Genomic DNA, 20,766 nt, shown 5'->3' on the forward strand with positions numbered 1-20,766 from the left:
GGAGGAGGTCCTCGAACCGTGGTGAATAAATTGAGTCCGACACCACCCATGCTTCACACCCATATATGAACATTGGTACCGCTCTACTTTTCACATTCCCCTCTTTGCTTTCTTTATCTACGCACACTGTTCCACTCAACTTTTACCTGCCATCAATTCTATTATTTACCTCGTCTTTCACAGACCCTTCTGCTGACAGGTTCACTTCAACACAACTGAATACATTCACGTCCCCCGTACTCCATCCCTTCAATCTGATATTCAGTCTTTCATTGCTTAATTTTTTTTTTATTTTCATAACCCTGCCCTTTCCTTCATGTATTTCAAATTTTCTATTTTTTTCATTCCCATCCAAACTTGTTCACCAATCTTTGCAACTTCTCCTCAGAATCTCCCAAAAGCACAGTGCCATCAGCAAAAAGCAACTGTGACAACAACTCCCAATTTGTGTTAGATTCTTTATCTCCTAATCGCGCACATCTTGCCAACACTTGAATATTCACTTCTATTACAACCTTATCTACAATTATATGGTGATATCACGCACCACATATCCTTGGCCTGCTTTTACTGGAAAATAATCTCCCTCTCTCCTACTTACTCTAACCTGAGCCTCACTATCCTCATAAAAGCTCTTAACTGTTTTTAGTAACCTACTACCTATAACACTGCCACATTACTCTCCTATCCACACTATCATATGCCTATTCCAAACTCATAAATGTAACGTAAACGAACATGAACGGACACATCACCAAACTTGAAAAAATCAAATACTGTTATGCAGTCTTGTAACACTTCGTTGTATTTATAAAAAAAAAAAAAAAAAAAAAAACAACGAGCTGCATTTTAAGAAATTTTTCGATTCCGGTCGAAATTAAGCTAAATTTCACATATTTCAATGCACTTAATGTTTCTTAAGTTGTTATTAATTTTTATGATCACAATTACTGTATATTCTGTTTTAAATATTCAATTATAATGTAAGAAAAATTATGAATAAAAAGGCACATTACCGTGACTGGACTATACACAAATAACTCAAAAACAAAGTCCAGGTTCGATTACCGGCAAGGGTAGAAACACTGTGCGTGTTTCGTGACACCGGTTGTTTATGTTTGTTCCCCATCAGTAAAACAGGTACCTGGGTGTTAGTCGACTGGCGTGGGTCGCATCCTGGGACAAAACTGATTTAATTTACTCGAAATGCTCTGCATAACAAGGGGCTTTCTGTATAGTAGTATGTCAGGTAGGCCGGTATACCTTGTACATGTACTTGAAGAAACAAAGTAATAATTTATTATTATTATTATTATTATTATTATTATTATTATTATTATTATTATTATTATTACCATCATTATGACTAGTCACACTACTACTGTCATTAATTAATGGTCTTAGTCGGACCGAAATGTCATTATAAGTTTCATTCTCCTATTTTCAGGCTATTTGTTTAAGAAAAACTATTTATTTTTAAAAAAGTTATTTGCGCTAGTACCCATGAGCACTGCGCCTCAGCCATAGTGTAGGGGTACGCATAAAATTTGTCAAATTACTGCCCATACACTTTAGTAACAATGGAAACTTTTCTCTACATAATCTAGAATACATCAGTACTGAAGGTTTGAAGCCGATTAGAAGAGGCATTCGCAAGTTATGGTAGGGAAATCAACATGAAAGTTTTGACAAAATAATTGAAAAATTGTCATTTCAAAATTAATACGATCTATCCTCTAATATTAAGTTTGAAGACCATCAGAAAGAGTTGCCCATTTGCTCAGTTACTAAAAAAAATAATAGTGTAATTGAGGTTTTATGAATAAAGACTGATAACTAAAACGTACCTAAGTAGGTTGGTAGACAGCAACCACCCAGGAAGGTACTACCGTCCTGCCAAGTGAGTGTAAAACGAAAGCCTGTAATTGTTTTACATGATGGTAGGATTGCTGGTGTCCATTTTTCCGCTTCATAAACATGCAAGATTTCAGGTACATCTTGCTACTTCTACTTACACTTAGGTCACACTACACATACATGTACAAGCATATATATATATACACACCCCTCTGGGTTTTCTGTTATTTTCTTTTTTAGTTCTTGTTCTTGTTTATTTCCTCTTATCTCCACGGGGAAATGGAACAGAATTCTTCATCCATAAGCCATGCGTGTTGTAAGAGGCGACTAAAATGCCGGGAGCAAGGGGCTAGTAACCCCTTCTCCTGTATAAATTACTGAATTTCAAAAGAGAAACTTTTGTTTATCTTTTTGGGCCACCCTGCCTCGGAGGGATACGGCCGGTATGTTGAAAGAAAGAACTAAAACGTAGTCATTGTGGCTGTATACAAACCGCCAGATGCAACTTACCAACAGTTTAATGAACAATTATGAATTTTTTTTACTATCTTGAAAGGGTTCCAACTCCAGCCTTAAATATCTTGCTACTTTGTGATTTCAATTTAAGACACAAAATAGAAGCATGTAGTAAATATTGTTATAACGGAGATAATCCCTGAGAGCAGCTCAGACGAAAAACTTTCAGTTAATTAAATTAAGAAGGAAAATAAGTAAGAAAGTAATTATGTTTCATCTGAGTTTTGCTTACATAACAAAAATTTTGTATATAATGGCCTATAGTACACATAAATCTTATAGTTATACAGAGGCACATAATGTTAATTTACCCTGGGGTTAACTCAATAAAGTTACACAATTGCTGATGATCGAGAGAGATATTCTCCAGATATGTCACAGGAACAAGTTTAATCGGTAAAATTAACACATTATAATTTACTCAGCCTAAAATCAAGAGTTTCCTCAGGGAAAGACACATCAGCCGAGCACAAGATACGTTCTCCAGTTATTGCACAAAATAATATTTTGGGCTATACCCCAAAATATTATTTCATCCATTTTATGTAACTCCAGATGTCCTTCACAGGAAAGCTCTAAGCTCGTAGGGGTTACATAGTGCCTGTGTAATGGGCAGAAATAAGATTTTTCGTAACTTTGCTACGAAAAAAACACACTCGGGTAAAACGCTTGTTGAGGGTCAGAAGAAACATTCACGAGTACGATATCCAACAATTCCAAGTTTTATAAACTAGTTACATTATTGACAAGATGCAATAACTATTAATTTTTGAAGCCATTCAGGTGAGGAACATTCAAATGATTTTAAAGTGATTAAACGGGAATCAATATTTCACATTATTTTACACATAAAATTGGCCGAAGTGAACTTACTGAATATCACTCTCTGCTGTCTTGGAGTTAAGGGACATTACTTTCTAATGTTTAAAATTATGTCTTCAAGGGCTTGGAAATTTTCGGAGCCAGTCTAAAAAGCTGGAAAGGGTTCAACAAATCTGGTCTTGGGGAATCTGCAAATGACAACTGTTTCAAGAATCTTGTCCTTAGTTCCATTCACCAGAGTTGAGAAATTTGAAGCAAAATAAACACTCTAAGTTGAAAGAATAGAAAATAAAATAGAAAGAAATCTGGAAACCACATATACGGTCCCTCATAGGGGATACCTAATAATAATAAAATAATGTTAACAGTTATATGTGGAAAGTAAATATTGCCTCACGATTCATGAGGCGGTAAGCTCGTGTGGGACATTCAGCGCAATGAATGAAGTCTCGAATCTTTGCCACCAAATCTGTGACCAGTCAGGGTGTTTGTGCTTGACGACGATCCATTATGATAAAGAAGCAACAAGTGGAGACATGTACTTACATTTAACCTGCAACAGGATGGGATTGGAGACACCCTGGCCCTCAGTGTTGCTTGCTCTGCAGGTGTAACTGCCCGAAGTATAACGCTCCACCTTCTGCAGTACTAGACTCATGTTGGACACCACAACCACCCCGCTGCTGCTGATGCTGCTACTACTGCTACTATTGACTCCAAGTTGCTCACTCTGTGTGGTAGACAATGTAGGGTGTAGTGTGAGGAAGATCACGCAGGGTGAGTGAAAGAAGCAGTATTGGGGAGGAGAGAAATGTCAGAAGGAAGAGGAGTGAATATTTTGGATGTTAGAGTCATGAATAAGAATGTGTGGGACTGTGAAAGGAAATTCCAAGAGGAAAACAGGCCTTTCACGGGTAAATGAGAAGATGGGTAAACGTCAGAACAGTGTGAACGGGGGCAGGAAGATGGGAGGATTTTGGAAGGCAAGAAAACATAAATAATAATTATCGTTATATTATTATTATTATTATTATTATTATTATTATTATTATTTTCTTCTTCTTCTTCGTCTTCTTCTTCTTCTTCTTCTTCTTCTTCTTCTTATTATTATTATTATTATTATTATTATTATTATTATTATTAATAGTAATATTATTATTATTATTATAATTTCTACAAAGAGGCTGTCTCACATCGAGGCAGGGTGACGCAAGAAAGAGAAACACGTTCACCATCGCTCACTTCATCACTGTCTTCTCAGAGAGCCGCCGATAATACATTTCGAAACTGCAAATATCCCCATTCCTCCTTCAGAGTGTAGACACAACTTCCCACCTTTAGGACTTATGCCCGGCTAACCGGTTTCCTTGAATTCCATCATAAATGTTACCTTGCTCACATTCCAACATCACATTAAGTTATGAAAATCTTTTGCTTCGACTCTTTCCAACGTAAGATGCTCACATGCGCTTGCTGGAAGTGTAAGCCCTATGTACACAAAACCACCTTTAACCCTTCCCTCCATCTCTTTCAAGGACGACCCCTACTCTGCCCTCCCTTCAATACAGATTTATGGGCATTCCAACTCATTCTGTTTTGTTCCATCCTTCCTAAATGTCCGAAATACCTCAAGATGCGTCTTCAGCAGCCCTCTAGATAACTCTTTTAGTAACCTCCTTCAAATCTGCAAGCTGCGGATTGTCTGCATAATGTTCAAACCACACACTGACCTCCAGCCTGCTCACTGTTGCAACATTCGGGACCGATGCTTCACACTCATATACTCTCACACAATCCCCTCTTTGCTTCCATGGATAATGTTCTTTGTCTCCACAGACAATGCACCACTCATCTTTTTTCCCTCATCAATTCTATGGCTCACCTCGTCCTTCATAACTTATTTGCTGACAAGTCCACTCTCAAATATCTGAACACATACACTTGCTTCATACTCCCTTCCATCTGATATTTAATCTTCCAATATCTAAATTGTTATCCTCATTATTTTGCTCTTTCCAATGTTCACTTTTAATTTTCTTCTTTTACATTCTCTCCCAAATTCGTCCATCAACCTCTACAACTTATCTTCATAATCATTAAAAATCACAGTGTCATCAGGAAAAAAGCAGCCTGCACCACTCCCAATTTGTGTTAGATTCTTTATTTTCCAATCCCAAACCTCTTCCCAACCCCCCTTCATTCACCTCTCCTGCAACCCCATCTATGAATTTAATAAACAACCATAGTGACTTCAGGCAACCTAGTATAAGCTCTACCTTTAATGGAAAATAAACTAAGTCTCACTATCATACACTTGCAACATCTGCTACATTGTCCCTGCTATCCACTCCATCATTTGCCTTTATCAAATCTATAAATGTAACGGAAACCTTTCTAACCTATCTAAATACTGTTCAATTATAAGCTTTGCTTTAAACATTTGGTCTACAAATCCATTACCTTTCATAAAACCTCCTTGTTCATTTGCGATCCTGCTCTCCATCTTACATTGAATTCTTTTAATAATGACTCTTCCACACACCCTACTAGGTATACCCAAAAGACTTATTCCTCTATAATTCTTACTCTATTTTGTTCCATTTGCTGTTATAAAAGGAACTGTGCATGTTCTCTGCCAAACTTTGCATACATAAATTTATTAAAGAAAAGTACCAACCCATCCAAAACTATATTCTCCTGCTTTCAACATCTCTGTCTTGATCCCATGCATCCCAGCTTCTTTATCCCACTTCATTTTATCCACAGCCTCGCACACTTTCCCAGCACACCTGGCTCTTCCTCACTCCTATAAGATGTTATATCTCCCTGCCCAGTGCATGAAATCACAGCTTCTCTCTCTTCATAAACATTTAACAGTGCCTCAGAATATTCCCTCCGTTTTCCTAATACTTCCAACTCCCCATCTATTAACTCTCCTCTTCTGTTTTTAACTGTTAAATCCATTAGTTCCCTTCTTAACTTATTAATTTCCCTCCAAAACTTTGTCTTATTCTCAGTTCTTCAACCACTCTTTCATTTGCTCTTTTTTCACTTTCCCTTCCCACTCTCTTAACCTCTCTGATTCTTCAAAATTATTTCCACCCCTTCCTTAGCCATAATCTTCTCAGATACACCTGACCTACTCCCACTTGTATCTAATCAATGAAAATCCTTTTTCCTATTCGCCTTTGTTTCAATTATTAGTAATTCTTTTTATTGTTATTAATATTCACAACTAAAACCTAACCAAGCAGTAGTAATGTAGCATCTGGCTAATTATTGGGTCTTTATAAACTGGAATTACTATAATTTTTGACAGATTCTCTTATTTTTTCGAGGTTTACTTATAATAACTTGTGAAAGTTTTTTTCTGTTAGGTTTTAAAGTTTCATGTTCAACAATCATAGAGAATGGTTGCCAATTTACCTATTTTATAAATTAAAAATGCACAACGGTGTCGGTAAGATAACAGAAGAACGTCCCTCCTATCACCTTCAAAGTTATAAAAGTAGTGGGTTCACTTTGTGTAAGGGTTCTCTTTGCGTTAGGGTTCACTTTGCCTAAGAGTCACTGTTTGCGGCTTGTTGGCCAATTTTTAATGGATATTTTTCGAGCGACTTAAAATTTTACAGGTTTATGCCGCAACCGTGAACCAAATTTCTCAGAATTTTTAATCTGCATTTGAGCAAATTTGTTAATTATCTAATAAAATTTAAAAATAGTGATTATGCGTTACTATGTGATAACTTGAAAATTTTGGTTCTGATCATTTGCAAGTTTCAACACTAATGCATTTTACAGTGAGGCTCCGCCTTGGCTGTGTTGATGACAGTTTACTCAATGTTGTTTTAACCTTAAAACTTTTGTAGTTCTCACAGATCTTTGAGGCCTTCGCCTGCCAGGTCTTAAGACAGTAAATGTATTTCGTTGGCTATGCGATTCGAGGAAGGTATTCATTTTATCCCATAAATTCAACTCCGTTTACCTTAATAAGCACACAAGATGCAAGGTACTTGAGCCACAACACGCCCCAGGATAACGAAGCTTTAGCTGAACTTCCTGAAGAGACCAGAAGGTATTGCTCAACTCTCCTCAAGTTGAGTTGCAAGTGGAGAGAGTAACAGGAGTTGAATGGGAAAAGCCAGACTATAAAAGAGGGGACTACAAAGGGCTGAGGAACTTCCTGCAGGAGGTTCCGTGGGACAGAAAACTGGCAGGAAAGCCAGTAAATGAAATGATGGAATATGTAACAACAAAATGCAAGGAGGCAGTGGAAAGGTTTATTCCCAATGGCAACAGAAGCAATGGGAAGACCAGAACGAGCCCCTGGTTTACCCGACGGTGTAAGGAGGCAAAAACAAAGTGAAATAGACAATGGAAAATGTACAGAAGGAAGAGAACGCATGAAAATAGGGAGATTAGTCGCAGAGCCAGGAACGAGTATGCACAGGTAAGGAGGGAGGCCCAGCGACAGTATGAAAATAACATAGCATCGAAATTCAAGACTGACCCGAAACTGTTATATAGCCACATCAGGAGGAAGACAACAATCAAAGACCAGGTGATCAGACTGAGCACAGAAGGTGGAGAACTCACAAGAAATGATCAGGAGGTATATGAGGAGCTAAACAGGAGATTTAAGGAAGTTTTTACAGTAGAGACAGGAAGGGCTCTGGGAAGACAGCACAGAAGGGAATATCAAGAGGGAATATACCAACAAGTGAGGAGGAGGTGCAGAAGCTGCTAAGTGACTTTGATACCTCAAAGGCGATGGGACCGGACATCTCCCCGTGTGTTCTTAGAGAAGGAGCAGAGATGCTGTGCGTGTCCCTAACCACAATCTTCAACACATCCCTTGAAACTGGGCAACTACCTGAGAAATGGAAGACAGCAAATGTAGTCCCCAAAGGAAACAGAAATGAGGCACTAAACTACAGGCCTGTGTCTCTGACATGTATTGTATGCAAAGTCATGGAGAAGATTATCAGGAGGAGAGTGGTGGAACACCTGGAACGGAACAAGATTATAAATGAAAACCAGCATGGGTTCATGGAAGGCAAATCCTGTATCACAAACCTTCTGGAGTTTTATGACAAGGTAACAGAAGTAAGACACGAGAGAGAGGGGTGGGTTGATTGCATTTTCCTAGACTGCAGGAAGGCCTTTGACACAGTTCCCCAGAAGAGATTAGTGCAGAAGCTGGAGGATCAGGCGCATATAACAGGGAGAGCACTGCAATGGATCAGGGAATACCTGACAGGGAGGCAACAACGAGTCATGGTACGTGAAGAGGTATCACAGTGGGCGCCTGTGACGAGCGGTGTCCCACAGGGGTCAGTTCTAGAACCAGTGCTATTTTTGATATATGCGAACGACATGATGGAAGGATGATGTGAAGCAGATGATGTGAAGCTGATGAGAAGAATTAAATCGGATGAGGAAGAGGCAGGAATGCAAAGAGACCTGGACAGGCTGGACATGTGGTCCAGAAACTGGCTTCTCGAGTTCAACCCTGCCAAATGCAAAGTCATGAAGATTGGGGAGAGGAAAAGAAGACCGCAGACAGAGTATAGGCTAGGTGGACAAAGACTACAGACCTCACTCAGGGAGAAAGACCTTGGGATGACCATAACACCGAGCACGTCACCGGAGGCACACATCAACCAAATAACTTCTGCAGCATACGGGCGCCTGGCAAACCTGAGAATAGCGTTCCCATACCTTAATAAGGAATCGTTCAAGACACTGTACACTGTGTATGTTAGGCCCATACTGGAGTATGCAGCACCAGTCTGGAACCCACACCTGGTCAAGCACGTCAAGAAGTTAGAGAAAGTACAAAGGTTTGCGACAAGGCTAGTTCCAGAGCTCAGGGGAATGTCGTACGAGGAAAGGTTGAGGGAAATCGGACTGACGACACTGGAGGACAGAAGGGTCAGGGGAGACATGATAACGACATACAAGATTCTGCGGGGAATAGACAAGGTGGACAGAGATAGGATCTTCCAAAGAGGGGACTCAGAAACAAGGGGTCACAGCTGGAAGCTGAAGACTCAGACGAGTCACAGGGTCTTTAAGAAGTATTTCTTCAGTCATAGAGTCGTCAGGAAGTGGAATAGCCTAGCAAGTGAAGTAGTGGAGGTAGGAACCATACACAGTTTTAAGAAGAGGTATGACAAAGCTCAGGAAGCAGAGAGGGAGAGGACCTAGTAGCGATCAGTGAAGAGGCGGGGCCAGGAGTAGAGTCTCGACCCCTGCAACCACAATTAGGTGAGTACACACACACACACTCACACATCAACCCCTCAGGGAGGTACTACCGTCCTGCCAAGTGAGTGTGAAATGGAAACCTGTAATTGTTTTACTAGAAGAAAGGATTCCTGGTGTCTTTCTTTTCTGTCTCATAAACACGCGGGATGCCAGTTATATCTTGCTACTTCTACTTGCACTTAGGTCACACTACACACACACACACACATACACACACACACATACACACACACACACACACACACACACGCACACATATATATATATATATATATATATATATATATATATATATATATATATATATATATGTATATATATAAAAAAATATATATATATATATATATATATATATATATATATATATATATATATATATATAAGGAATTCGTGATAGCATGCGAAATATACATGTTTGTGTATATTTCGCATGCTCTCGCGAATTCCTTGCATTGTTCAAATCTCTAGTAAGGCTGATGCATGCAGGGGATGAGATGAAAAGCTGTAAGCCTTCTCCCTGACAGCTGGCTGCCTTGGATCAAACGTGTAGCGCATGCTACACGCCAAGGTATTGTCCAGTGTAGATTTGAAAAGAGGCTAGAATTATGGGATCTAATTGTGCTAGATTCTGAAAGCGTACATATGAAATGCCGGCTTAATGAGTTTCGTGCAATCATTATTCATTAAACTTTAAAAAAAGTAACTAATTAGTCCAAGTTTAATCATCCTGGCAGCTGACATACAATAACCCTGATTATCTTATCTATATTTTTACCTTGGGCTAACTTGCATTGACTTGCATTTCGTCTGACTGTAATGCCCAATGTTAATGTCTGTTTATTCTCAATGTCTATTTATTCTCAATAGCTAAAGGCAAATTTTATCCATTGAAATATAAAAGACTCAGCTGCGTAAGACTACGATTGCATCATATGTCTTGAATTTCTGTGAAATTTATGTAAGACTGAAACTCGACAGAAGGAACATTGAATGTTTTCCTTTCGGAACATTCACCACTTATAACCTGAGGTCACCATCCCGTTCAAGGCAAATATTCACAAAAAAAAAAAAATCATGTGTTTCAAAATAACTATTTACATTTCCTTACAATAGATTTAAAAATACAGACGAATTACGGTAGAAGAAAGATATGTGGAAGTTTCCATTATCACATACAGGGAAATATCGCCCATACACATCCCCAGCCTCTGTCTCTCAGTGATCTGAGAGAGGTATCCCCTGCATCTCATAATCAGAGTCCCCTGTATGACAATAATCTGGGAGAGGTATCCCATGTACTTTACTGATACTAGAGGGATTCTCAGTTTCTGTAGTGTCTCTTTTCAAATAAAGGAAATTCCACTTACAAAGCCTAATAAAAATCCAAATCTTCTTCTAAGATACATAGGTAATATAAGTTTGACGCCGATCAGAAGAGTCGTTAGCGAGAAATCGTACGGAATCCCTAAATTAAGGATAAAAAAAATCTGACCGTCGGGAATAACGAAATATTTATCTAAGCATCACTGCTGTTACTGCTGATAAATACCTTCATAAATGTTAACATTGTTTATTAGTTAGTGACATCTGGTGGATGACTTGAGCACTAAGAGAAGACTTGTAAGTTTTGAGGACAAGCAGTACCCACAAGTTGATGTGTAAGAAACATTTGCAACACTTGGATTTTTCACTGAAGACACGTTTCGCCTACACAGGAGGATTTTTCAGTTTAATAAAGGCGAATACAGCACTGGCAACACTAGTAGTTCACGGTATCAGTCTCTCACCGTAAGTAGGCGAAACGTCAACAAAATTAAGGTACCTAGATGTTGCACATGTGTCTGATTTACCAACTTGTCCATAATACATTACTTGTCATACACAGCAGCATCGTGAAATTTCGGTGCAGAGGACAGTTCCACAACCTACTTGCTGACCTCTGGCCCAACTCCTGGGCATGACTTACTGGTGGATCCCACATACCCGTAACAATGTCTTTATCTGCTGCACCTCCTCTAACTCCAGTGTATTACAACCTGTTTACTTGCTTGTGCTTCAGATTCATGAAATCGCGGTGCTCAGCACCTATGCTGAGAGACTGATTATCCCTTCTTCTGTCTTTCTTTTACGTCCCAGTATTGTATTAATGAACCCATTGGAAGCAAAACATCAACAAAATATAAAAAATATCCACATCTTGCACGTGTGCCTAATTCATAAGCGATGGCTACGTACATCTGTGAGGGGCTACCAGCAACAGTTCGCTAGATCTAGTCATTAAGCGTGAGTAGGTTCTTCATTTAATTGGATTTAAAAAGCTCCTAGAGTGCCAGAGAATCAAATCACTTGTTCACTACCAGTCAACAATATTTAAGCCTTAGAATATAAATATTATAAACTCTTACAAAATATAACCCGAAAGAGATATTCCTCTAGGCGTATATATATCCTCTATGGGTAGAAAAACCCACGTAACTTATTACAAATGTGTTAAAACTGTATCAGATAATGACATAATATATAGAAAACACATAGAAACTGCTATTAAACTTCGAAGTAGTTTTTTTGTATAAATGCCATCAAATTATTTTATATGTATAAGAATAGTGTATAAAAATACTGTAAGTATGAGTATTTTGCAACCTTAAATATTTAGCATGTAAGTCACAACTGATTCACAATGCACAAATTGACAAAAGATGCCAAACGCAATTTAGATTCTTCCGAAAACCGTTTGATTTCCCAGCGTAATAATGGTGTAATTTTAACTCCAATTAGTTGGTTAATTGTGACTATGTACAACAGCATGTGGATACGTTACAGCAGCACAAGTTGTGATACTAGTGGTCGACTGAAATGTGGAACAGTAACTTTAGTGTAACTAGGAATGTCAGATGCTCTGCAGTACCTGTGGATGTTTGAGGTGCTTAATGATAACTAACCCTGTAAGTGGGTATAATAAGTTCTCACAAGTGGTTTCCTGATGCGTCTGATAGGAGTAGAGACAAGTAACATTTTTGAAAAGATTCAGGGAAACCGTGTAGCTAGATATGTGTCGTGGAGATGGAAAGTAAAGTGTGTTCACTCTGAACGAGGGGTGGGGAGACTGGCAGCTTCTAACTGTAGTATCAGCGCCCCTCTGGCAAGACAGTGAAGGAGTGAGCGATGGTGGCAGTGTTCCAGACATTAAATGATATCATATAGTGACATCATTTGATATCTTAATTATGAATGGATAACTACAGAATAACTCGGAATAGTGGACAAAAGCATTTGATTATTAACCCTGTCTACAAATAATTGCAAACAAATTTTACAGTCATTAGAAAAAAAAAAATCTTTCTGTCCTGTGTTGTTCGTCTTAGTTTTAAACAGCAATATAAGATGTGAACAGTGTACCTGATGATGTCAAGGCCGATCATAGTATAAATCACTTAAGACTACGGCTAAAAATTATGTATTAAATGAAATCCAGAGAGAAAATTTATTTTTTTTTATCTCTAACTTAATCATAACTGCTAGGAGTCAATATTGTAACATAGATCAGAGTTATATATTGTATAATACATCATATCCTTGCTGATTTTTTATGAGTATTAATGCCAGTTCTTTTTTTTTATTATGTTTAATATTATGCTTAGTTTTATGTTTAATATTATCCAAGTATTTGTGTCATGACATGTGACATGCAGTTAGGACGGCAACTGATACGTGTAGCACTCACTTTATTGGCTACAGTGTCTGCATGCCCTCTTAATGGACGAACAAATTAATACTACTGTCTGTAAGTTTATTTATAAATTTCCTGATTAAAGCTAACCTTTGCTTGTGGTATCTTACTCACGTTGTGGTACCAGAAGACGGCAGTAGGAGCGGGAAGGGCAGAGACGGAGCAGGTGAAGTACACGTCCATACCTTCCTTGATGTCGTGCAGCTGGAGGCGTGAATCCAGGCTGATGTGCACCTCTGGAACGTCTGAAGAAATAGCTGGTTAACGTGCAGCTCTGGAAGTAGATGGCTCGTAAGTCAGTAGTAGTGCCATTGACTCACATATGACAGAGAAGGCATGTTTCCAAACCTTGATGTCATTGTTCACCTAAAAATATAAGCATTTAGACCAGCGTATCTCAACCGGGGCTATTCGGAGCCTTAGGGTTCCGCGAGAGGTCACTAGGGGTAACAGTATAAGCATTTAGACCAGCGTATCTCAACTGGGGCTCCTCAGAGCCCTAGGGTCCTGCGAGAGGTCGCTACGGGTTCAGAGAGAAATAATGACAAAGGACTAATCATACATAAATGCATTTTTGAGTCATTTGTGTGTTTTTTATATTCGTAATTTTTATATACACGTACGCCCTATTCTTGGAAAATTCTTAGGTATTATAATAAAGTCTTCAACCTGTTATATCATTTAAAAGTATAATTATTATAGGGAATACATTTACCGACGACTACACCGCACCAATGTGAATCAGCCTTTAGTGGCCACTGTACAGAATCTGCATGTGACGGAATCGTGTATCAAGTGACTCTCGAGTATATGGCACATACATGGTCTTCATCAGTCCTGCCTGTGCTTCCTGGCGTGCAAGTACAGTTCTTCATTCACCCTTGTTATTTAAGAACATAAGAATGGAGGAACACTGCGGAACGCCTACTGGCCCATACAACGGAGGTCCATATCAAAACCACCCCTTCCCAAAGCTACCCAAGAATTTACTCCCGTACCCACGACACCAGCCCCATCATTTAAGGATGTAATATGAATTTTAAAAATTTAATAAGTATTTGATTTTTTTTTGTTTGTCATATTACAGAAGTATCTGACCGTCCAATGTGGCGATTTTTGAAGAGGAAACATCCAGAAGGTAGTTATGCAGAATCACAATCTCCAGACAAACTTCACTGCACTAATACAACAAAGGGCACCAAAAAGATTTGTCTTTGCAATGAAAGTTACGTATCAATGGGATTTACATGGACTGGTGATCCTTCACATGGACTTCACATTGACTGGTGATCCTTCACATGGACTGGTGATCCTTCACATGGACTTTACATGAACTGGTGATCCTTCACATGGACTTCACACTGACTGGTGATCTTTCACATGGACTTTACATGTACTTGTGATCCTTCACATGGACTTTACATTGACTGGTGATCCTTCACATGGACTGGTGATCCTTCACATGGACTTTATATGGACTGGTGATCCTTCACATGAACTTTACATGGACTGGTGATCCTTCACATGGACTTTACATGGACTGGTGATCCTTCACATGGACTTCACATTAACTGGTGATCCTTCACATGGACTTCACATTGACTGATGATCCTTCACATGGACTGGTGATCCTTCACATGGACTTTACATGGACTTGTGATCCTTCACATGGACTTTACATTGACTGGTGATCCTTCACATGGACTGGTGATCCTTCACATGGACTTTACATGGACTGGTGATCCTTCACATGAACTTTACATGGACTGGTGATCCTTCACATGAACTTTACATGGACTGGTGATCCTTCACATGGACTTTACATAGACTGGTGATCCTTCACATGGACTTTACATGGACTGGTGATCCTTCACATGGACTTTACATGGACTGGTGATCCTTCACATGGACTTTACATGGACTGGTGATCCTTCACATGGACTTTACATGGACTGGTGATCCTTCACATGGACTTTACATGGACTGGTGATCCTTCACATGGACTTTACATGGACTGGTGATCCTTCACATGGACTTTACATGGACTTGTGATCCTTCACATGGACTTTACATTGACTGGTGATCCTTCACATGGACTGGTGATCCTTCACATGGACTGGTGATCCTTCACATGGACTTTACATGGACTTGTGATCCTTCACATGGACTTTACATTGACTGGTGATCCTTCACATGGACTGGTGATCCTTCACATGGACTTTACATGGACTGGTGATCCTTCACATGGACTTTACATGGACTGGTGATCCTTCACATGGACTTTACATGGACTGGTGATCCTTCACATGGACTTTATATGGGCTGCTCATCCTGAGAACTTAACTTTAAGAGAAGAACTTTGTAAGCTGTGGTCTGATCGTGCACTTAAGATGAGATTTACCGACCTGTCCCTGGACAAATTCTGGATTTCTGTGAAAGAAGATTTTTCCTGACATTCACAGGAAAACGGTAAATATATTTCTGTAGTTTTTAATCTCATACACGTGTGAACAAGCATTTTTTTATTAAACAAGTATCAAAAGCAAAAACAAATCGCCTTCTTTCAATTAAAGATGAAATCAGTGTGTGTTTATCTACAATTCGACCCTGAATTAAGTATTTGTGTACCAAAAGACAAGCACAGTTTTCACATTAGAGAAGCAAATTTAATTATTTCAATTTGCCTAATAAATAACATTTCGTTGACCCATATATTTGTTCTTAAGACATTTTGCCTCAATTCATCTTATGCTTTTTCAACATTGTCACTAAACGATTTAATTATTGGAGAAGACATAATCTGTTTTCGTTCTGTTTGTGTTTTATATGTTATGTCTATTTTTTTATAGATATGGATAATTCTTTGTGGGAATAAAAACCTCCGTATGTGATCTCTTGAATAAACAGTTTCATTTCACTTTTTTTTTTTTTCGCATTGTCAATAAACTTGAGAAAAAACTTAAGTTATTTTTGGCTTAAACCAGTTATCAGAAAAAGTACATTATATTTTCCTTGTGAACTTTAGGCTTATAAAAGCGAAACATATTAATAATGATAGATAATAATTTTATGTAGGGTCAAAAAAATTAATAATATGTAATAATTTTTATGTAGAAGTTCCCTGAGGCATGAAATTGATTTCAAGAGTTCCGTAAGGGTAAAAAAGATTGAAAAACTCTGATTTACACGTAATTCGACTATAGTGGGTCGTATCCTAGGTGAAACTTGCTGTGTAAACTCCTTACATCTGCTGTCCCGGTTCAACCAGCAGTATATACTGAAGGTACCTGGGTGTTAGTGGACTGGTGTGTACGGTATCTGGGCTTCGAAAAGAACTGAAGAAATATCGCAGCCCTTATACTGAACATGGAACTAAATAAAGAAAACTTGATAATGTAACGTTTTGGCTACACTCTACCTCATATACAATTGTTGGTCAAATAATTTCGACCCTAACAATTTCGACTCTAACAATGAAAAAAGAATATTAAAACTAAGAGCAACGTTTTTATCAAATAAATATTAATAATGGGCGCAGGTGCATACTGCTGAGAGTAATAAAGACACAGAGGTGCAGAGAAAGATTTAACATATCATTTATGTGCTCTGTGTAGAGCTTTAAATTTTTCTTAATAAAGCTAAACACAAAGCAAAACGTTGCTACAATAAAAGGTCGCTCTGCATCTGTATATATATTTTTTAAATAACTGGTATTTATTATTGCAAAAATTTAACATTAATAATTTTATAACAATGATGATTCCAATTAAAGTCTATTTCCTAGACATTTTACACTACATCAGCCGTTTACTATCAAGACAGGACTAAAGAAGGACGTTCAGCATCACACATTCAACAGTTGTTTAGTCAGAAGTGTAAGTACATTACAACTGCAATATTCCATTTCTCATTGAGAATGCAAACACTTTACTTGCGACCTCCAGGAATCAAGCCAGGCTAACCGGTATTCCTAAACTCATTCATAAACGCTACTTTGCAGACACTTCAATAGCACGATGAATTTCTGCATTACCACTTGCTGTATCTAACTCAGATCTCGCGAACTCACATTTACGTGCTGGATGTATAAGCCTCTATCACTTAAAACCTATTTCACTCTTTCTCTTCGACATTTACCACGCTTCATGAATATATACTCATATTCAACCTTCTTCTAGTGACTCTAAATGAGAACATAGGAACATAAGAAAGGAGGAACACTGCATTAGGCCTACTGGCCCATACTTAGCAGGTCCGTGTCAAATCCAAACCCAATAAGAAAAATATTCGCCCAACCCATTATCAATGTTACCCGAGGAATAAGCTTTGATGAATCTATTAGCTCATGTGCAAGTCACACTCAAATCCAACCCCTCTCACTCATGAATTTATCCAGCCTAAATTTGAAGCTAATTAAGGTTTTAGCTTCAATAACCTTACTAGACAAACTGTTCCACTCATCGACTTCTCTATTTGTAAAATAATACTTTCCTATATCCTTTTTAAATCTAAATTTATCCAATTTGAATGGATATCCTCAGTACCCTATTTATTTTTCCTACGTTGATACCCATCTTCACTGACTGCAGTCATGTCTCCTCTCATTCCTTGTCTTACAAGAGAATGTAATTTAAGAGACTTCACTCTTTCTTCTCATTCATCGCTGAATGTTTTTTAGCTAAAGAATTTTTGATCCATTCTGTAATACAGAGACCAGAACTGAGCTGCGTAATCTAGGTTAGGACTTACTAATGATGTGTAGAGCAGTAGTAGAACCTCTGGACTTCTATTGCTTACACTTCTTGGTATAAATCCCAGTGATCTACTTGCCTTATTAAGTACGCTTACTTACTGCTGCCTTGCCTTCAGGTTGCTACTTGCCATAACTACAAAGTTAGCATTCTGTATGGCTAAGTTCTACATTATTAGGCATATAAGCGGTAGGGCTATGGGCATTTCCGAGCTTCAGAATTTTGCATTTATCTACAGTGAACTGCATCTGCCACTTTTCTGACCACGACTTGAATTTGTCTAAAACTTCCTAAGTTCAATAACATCTTCCCCTGAATCAGTTGTCCTACCTACATTCGTGTCATCAGCGAATTTGCTCATATCATTAGTTATTCCCTCGTCAAGGTTTTTAATGTATATTATACACAACAATGGACGTAAAACTGATTCAAGTGGAATAAAACTTGTTACATCTAGATCCCCACTCAGATTTTAGACCATTTATGGACACTCTCTGCTTCCATAACAGCATTTTCTCCACAATACCATGAGCTGCCACTTTCATTAACAGTCTTTGGTGCGGTACTTTTATCAAAAGATTTACTAAAATCCAGAAAATAATATCGAATTCTTAATCGTGATCAACAGCCTCAAAAGGTTTACTGAAAAAAGTTAATAAATTAGTTTCGCATGAACTTTCCATCGTGAATCCATGCTGAGTCTCATTAATCGAATTATTCCTATCATGATGACTTCTTATAATATCAAGCACAATTGACTCTAGTAATTTGCCTACAACTGAGGTCATGCTTATTCGGCGGTAATTTGAAGGCAACGAGTTGTCCACTGCTTTAAAAATAGGAATTACATTGGTCATCGTCCACATATCAGACAGTACACCTGTTTGAAGAGATATATTAAAAAAGTTAGTTAATGGTTCAGAAAGTTCCATTCTGAACTCCTTAAGAACCCTTGAAAAAGTTCATCAGAGCCCGGGGATTTATTTTGTTTCAATCTGTCTACATGTTTGATGACCAAATCTTTTATGACTGTGTTATTACATAATTTATCTTCTTCAGGCCTATTATAAAAATTAATTACAGTGATATTTTTAGTGTGAAAACCGAGAGGAAATAATTATTAAAAATCGAGAAAATTTCATTATCCTTGTTAGTAAGATGCTCGGAGTTATTTTTAAGGGGAACTATCTATTCTCTAACTTTTGTTCTATATACCTGGAAAAAGCCTTTCAGGTTCGTTTTTGAATCATTCGCCACTTTAATTTCATAATTCTGTTTAACTTTCCTTATCCCCCTTTTAACCTCACTCTTAATGTGAATATATTGATTCATAAGTTGACCCTCACCTCTTCTGATACATCTATAAATTCCTTTCTTCTGTCCTGAATTCGATCTTATTTCTTTATATGGAATAAATGTTCTTTGGTTAACATGTATAATGTTTAGAAAGTTGTCATACTGATGGATCTTTTCGTTACCCTACTACACACATGATAGGTGTTCTCTGCCCATTGTAATCTGCTAAGCGAAAATCTAGAACCGTTACTCAACTATCCCTACTATCAAACTTCCATTCATTGTTCAAGGTAATTGATTTGTGATCGCTTGTGTCATGTTCCTCGCTAATTTCTAAATTATAAACAAGGGTTTCCTTGTTTGCCAGAACCAAGTCAAGCAAGTTATTTCCCCTTGTAGGTTCTGTAACAAACTGATTTAAAAAACAATCCTGGCTACCTCGGAAATGTCGTTAGACTGTAAATTCCCAATCAAGGAATTCCAATCTATCTTACTAAAGTTAAAGTCCCCTAAAATTACTTCGTTTTTGTGCCTTGTTGCCTTAACAATTTCCTCCCAAAGTAATCTCCCTTGGACATTACATAAGTTTGGGGGACGGTACATCATGCTTAAAATGAATTTTTCGTGACCCTCTAAAAATTGTACACAGGCAGGCTCTGTTATTTCAGACTTTATATCCATTTTTGGGCAGCATTTCAAACTATTTTGGATATGCAATGCTACCCCACCTCCATTACCTATGCTTCTATGTACATGGAACAATTTAAAACCTTGAATGTGACATTCAGCAGGCATATCCCGATTTTTCATATGAAACAACGTCTCAGTTATGGCAAATACATAAATGTTACCCGCACTTGCTACTAATCTCAACACGTCCATCTCATTAAGAGCACTACGACTATTTGTATAATATAAATTTAGAAACCTTCCCTTCTCTTTTCCCTTCATGCTCATTTCTGTTCCTTCACTGTCCCTATTACTGTCCTTGTCACCTAGTAACAATGGCTTTTCAATGTTTATCAATAACTCTACCTCATTCTGCCTATAACTGGTTTCCCTAAAACTCACACTACATACTGTAGCCAGGTGAGGCGAAGCAGGAGGAGGCGGGTCATAGCGGAACCATCCACTGGTCTAAGTATGTCTTCGTCCAAAGGTCGGACAAGTTTTGAAGAATTCTTTACTCGTTACATTCACTCGTTACACTTAGAATTCATTCCTTTCCAGCAAAAACCAATTAAAGCCCTAACAGCTCCTTCCGCTCATTAGTCAGTGCCCCCATCCCAGATCTAGGAAGTAAAACCCATCCCTCGCATACCTGTCATTTCTGCCATAGAAATTTCCAACTCTTCTCCTCGGTAAAATGCCACATACCACAGGGTGATCTCCCTTCTTCCTAATTATATGTATTGCTGACCCATACTTGCTAATCAGGTACTCACTCCTATGTTTGCTAACATCACTCTCTCCAGCACTGATACAAAAACACATCCTCTGCCTCCTCTTATCTCTAAGACAAAA

General features: G+C 38.1%; 1 protein-coding gene across 1 annotated transcript in view; it reads right to left on the reverse strand.

The window, feature by feature from the left end:
- The window catches only part of LOC128693278 (uncharacterized), a 586,781-nt gene that overhangs the window by 254,761 nt on the left and 311,254 nt on the right, over positions 1-20,766 (reverse strand). Inside the window, exons 7-9 of the mRNA XM_070104248.1 lie at positions 13,310-13,440; positions 3,742-3,925; positions 366-520 (exon numbers count right to left, since the gene is read on the reverse strand). Coding sequence (XP_069960349.1) covers positions 366-520; positions 3,742-3,925; positions 13,310-13,440 — 470 coding nt within the window. The remainder of the gene's footprint in view (positions 1-365; positions 521-3,741; positions 3,926-13,309; positions 13,441-20,766) is intronic.

Source organism: Cherax quadricarinatus, chromosome 90 (genome assembly GCF_038502225.1).
Source record: "Cherax quadricarinatus isolate ZL_2023a chromosome 90, ASM3850222v1, whole genome shotgun sequence".
In the NCBI taxonomy this organism is placed as follows: domain Eukaryota; kingdom Metazoa; phylum Arthropoda; class Malacostraca; order Decapoda; family Parastacidae; genus Cherax; species Cherax quadricarinatus.